General features: G+C 44.5%; 1 protein-coding gene across 1 annotated transcript; it reads right to left on the reverse strand.

The window, feature by feature from the left end:
* Positions 1-1,891: 1,891 nt before the first annotated feature.
* LOC136660494 (testis-specific serine/threonine-protein kinase 6-like) lies at positions 1,892-2,749 on the reverse strand. Its single transcript, XM_066637706.1, has one exon. It carries the CDS (start codon positions 2,747-2,749, stop codon positions 1,892-1,894), a length of 858 nt encoding a protein of 285 aa, XP_066493803.1.
* Between the last annotated feature and the right edge of the window lie 987 nt (positions 2,750-3,736).

Consider the following 3,736-nt stretch of genomic DNA (forward strand, 5'->3'; position numbering starts at 1 on the left):
AGCTGCAGTATACAGTTGTACACAGTATAGTATAGGCAGCTGTCTTTGCTGAGATATTTCGCATGGTGCATGGGTGCATTTTTGAGCCACAGATACAAAGCATTTCTGCTTGTACAAATCAGACTTTTTAAACTTAATGTCCCCGCTGATGCTTTTCAGTAACTTCAGTACATCACACATTTTCACTCTCCCCCAAAAATATCATAATGTGGATTCTAAATACTGAATGAATCAGCAACTTGTACAATATTCTTTGTAATTCTGATCTCTAGCTTATCGTACTCTCAAAGTACTTACTTCGCACATTATGTGGAAATAAAATCAAGGCTTGTCACCAAGTATTCAATATACTTGGTGTATTCAATAAGAATATTCAACAAGAAACTGTAGACAATTATGGCTCCTCCTGATAGGTGTATCTGTATGATACATATTTTTACAGACCTGTTCATACTTTATCTTTTAGGTGTACAGTTTAAACATCTTCTGTATACACCTAGAAACCCAGAATGCAATGTAGTGAAATTAAACACTTTTACACCCCAAAGGAGAGATTCAAGAATGTGCTTAATTCTCCTTTTGATCCATGGGACTTTCTGCTTAATGTGGCAGGATTATGCCCATATGCAATGTGGCCTTTAGACTGAAAATGAGCAATACTTTCTTTTATAATAATATTATTTGAAATCTCTTAATGAAGAGATCAAATTGCATTGTTTGAGCAGTGTTTTGGCTGGAAGGGACAAGTTTAAGTTCACCTTTCCAGCTATATTGTGGTAGAGATGACTAATCTAGAAGAGCCAGGATGGTACAGTGCAGTGGTCTTCAATCTCTATTGTGCCACGCCACAAAGGAAGGAAGGAAGGAAGGAAGGAAGGAAGGAAGGAAGGAAGGAAAACTGGGGACTCACTGCCAAACCCAGCCTCCTCCTGGGACCTCCTGCCTACTCCGTTTCCCCCGCCTCCTGTCTTTTCACAGCAACCCTGTGAGGTAGCAGACTGAGCAGGGCCAACCTTGGGAGCTGTGGGGCAAGACAGCGAGCCGAGGCTGTGCAGGATTATATAAAGGCAGTACCAGTACTGGAGTGGATCTAAGCCCCCTCACACAGGTTTTGAAAGGTTGCCACAAGCCCTCAAATGATGCAGAGCTCCACTGGGGGTCATGACGCACAAGTTGAAGAACACTGGTGCAGTGGTTTGGGAGTTAGACCTGGAAGATCCAGGTTCAAATTCTCACTCAGCCATGAAGTTTCCTGGGTGACCTTGGACTCTCTCTTAGCCTCACCTACCTCACAGGTAGGGCACTTGAGGAGATCTGTCATCACAAGTCTGAGCAGAAACAGTGGTATTCTCAAATATGTCTAAAAGGGAAGGGAACAGATTTAGGAATGAGAGAGGCACAGAGAGCTTGCCAGGTGGGAGCTTCAGGATTTATTTGTGCAGTAGACAGCAGACAACACTTTGCAGCCCTATGTCTCATTGCGTCACCTGCATCTTGGCAAGCGTAGATTCTCCAATGAAGCCCGAGTCTTTTGGCAAGGATCACAGCTCTCTCCGCACTGCCACAGAGTGTGCTGGCATTCATCTGTGCTTGGTGTTCGGTGCTGCATGTTCTGTGTGTTCCATTCAATCAATGTTGAATCACCCACTCTCCTAGGATAGCTGCAAATCAGGAAAAGCATTCCGTCCAGCTTCTTCAGCTTCATAGAGTTCCATCAAAGGCTTTCTTCCTCAGTTATCATATCTCCGAACGCAGCAGTGTGACTACTCTCTTCATGATCCCAGACTGTTCTGTAGCTCCATCTCATCAATACTGCTTTAGCATCCTTCCTTCTCCCACATCAGCTCCCTTGGGACAAAACTCCAATAGCTTAATTGATCCTAGGACTGAGCTATCTTGGAGTGGTGTCTTTGTTGATGGCTCCCCCTTTCAGCCAGCTGTTTTTGGCCACTTGCCCCACTCCAGGTCGGGAAGCTGGACTGAACTGAAGCAGCTGAGTAATAAGGTTTCTGCAGGGATCAGGCAAGGCAGGGAGGCCCTCTGGGTAGAAGACCCCCTTCTTTTGACGGCGAGGCATACTGTGGATGTGTGTGTCATCAAAGGGCATACAGCCGGTAACCATCACATAAAGTACTACACCCAGGCTCCACACATCATACTTCTTGGGATCATAGGGAATGCCCAGCAACACCTCTGGAGAGGCATAGGCAGCTGACCCACAGTAGGTGGTGCTCAGGTCCGGGTACCCATGTGACTCTCTACCAAAGCCAAAGTCGGTCAGTTTTGCTCGGCGGCCATCCGAAGTCAGCAGTACGTTCTCGCACTTGAGGTCCCGGTGCACCAAATTCCGGTCATGCAAATAGCGCACAGCTGCCACTACCTGGGCAAAGATGTCCCGAGCTTCTGGAACGCATGGCAGCTTCCCCAGTTGTTGCACCAGTTGTAGTAGGTCAGTAGAAGCTGCTTCCATCACAATGTAAAGCTTCCCATTGCACACTTCAATGAATTCAAAGACTCGTACAATATTAGGATGACGAATGGCCCGTAAGATGGAGAGCTCTCTGGGAAGAAACTTGTGTACAAAGTCAGGGGGTGCCCGGCGTCGGTCAACAACTTTGATGGCTAGTTGACCTTTGTATTTGGCTGAAGTGGCCACCCTCACCTTGGAATAGCTTCCCTCACCAAGGGTTTGGCCCAACTTATAGCCCAGCTCACTAAGCCATCTGTCCCCTCCAGAACTCTTCGACATGGTGCAGGGTGACTCAGAGAGCTCTGATGGGTATGGCCAGGTCTTAGATTTTAAAGCTAGGAATGAAGGCTTTAACCCATTGTGTGTGGTAGATGTTAAGCTTCATCCCGCCCATGTTTCCACTGACTGTTTAAGACAGGAGCATCATACAACCTATCCAGGTATTGTGATGTGCTAGATATGTCATGGGTCACTCCTCTTCTTGGGTTGCCAAGGCTGTTGTATGTGCTGTCTTCATTTTACCTGCTATTAGGACATATACACATCTAAGAGACACCTAGTGATATAACTTTCCCATATTTACCAGTGTATCTGTTCTACTATAGGTCTGGGTTTAAGGCAATGTGTCATAAAAGCTTTAGAGGAAATTGTTAATGGAGTCTTATTCTACATTTGTCCTTCACAAGAAATCAAGTTGATGGGGTATAGTCATCGCTTGGTGGTAGAGTACCGTTTTGCCAGCAAGAGGTCATACTTTCAATCCCTAGAATCTCCAACTGGAGGGATCTCAGGTAGTACAGCTGGGAAGATTTTGAGTTCTGGAGAGCTGTTGTTAGAGTGGGCTGTACTGACTGGCCCACTGACCATTGGTTCTGACAATATAAGGGAGCTCCAGATTAAAATCGGGCTGGGAACTTTATAATCTGCATGGCCACAATTACTTGGAATACTTAAAACGTCAATTCTGATGACACAGATAAATATTTACAATCTGAGATTTCACCTCTGGAAGGATTCAGGAAGAATTCACATACGAAGTATTCATGTAAAGTTTATATTTTTAAAATTATTTTCGGACTTTCTAGGGCGAGTCATGAATCTGGAATCAAAAATATCTTGGGGTCATTTTTATTTTATATACAACAGTAAGAATTCTGTTTGAAAGATCTGAAGGCATTTATGATCAGGCAAACTAGATGCTCATATGTGACTGTATTCAACATTTAGATAATTTCCAGTATATTCTGTCCTTATAAATTTGTTAAT

Source organism: Tiliqua scincoides, chromosome 1 (assembly GCF_035046505.1).
Source record: "Tiliqua scincoides isolate rTilSci1 chromosome 1, rTilSci1.hap2, whole genome shotgun sequence".
NCBI lineage: Eukaryota > Metazoa > Chordata > Lepidosauria > Squamata > Scincidae > Tiliqua > Tiliqua scincoides.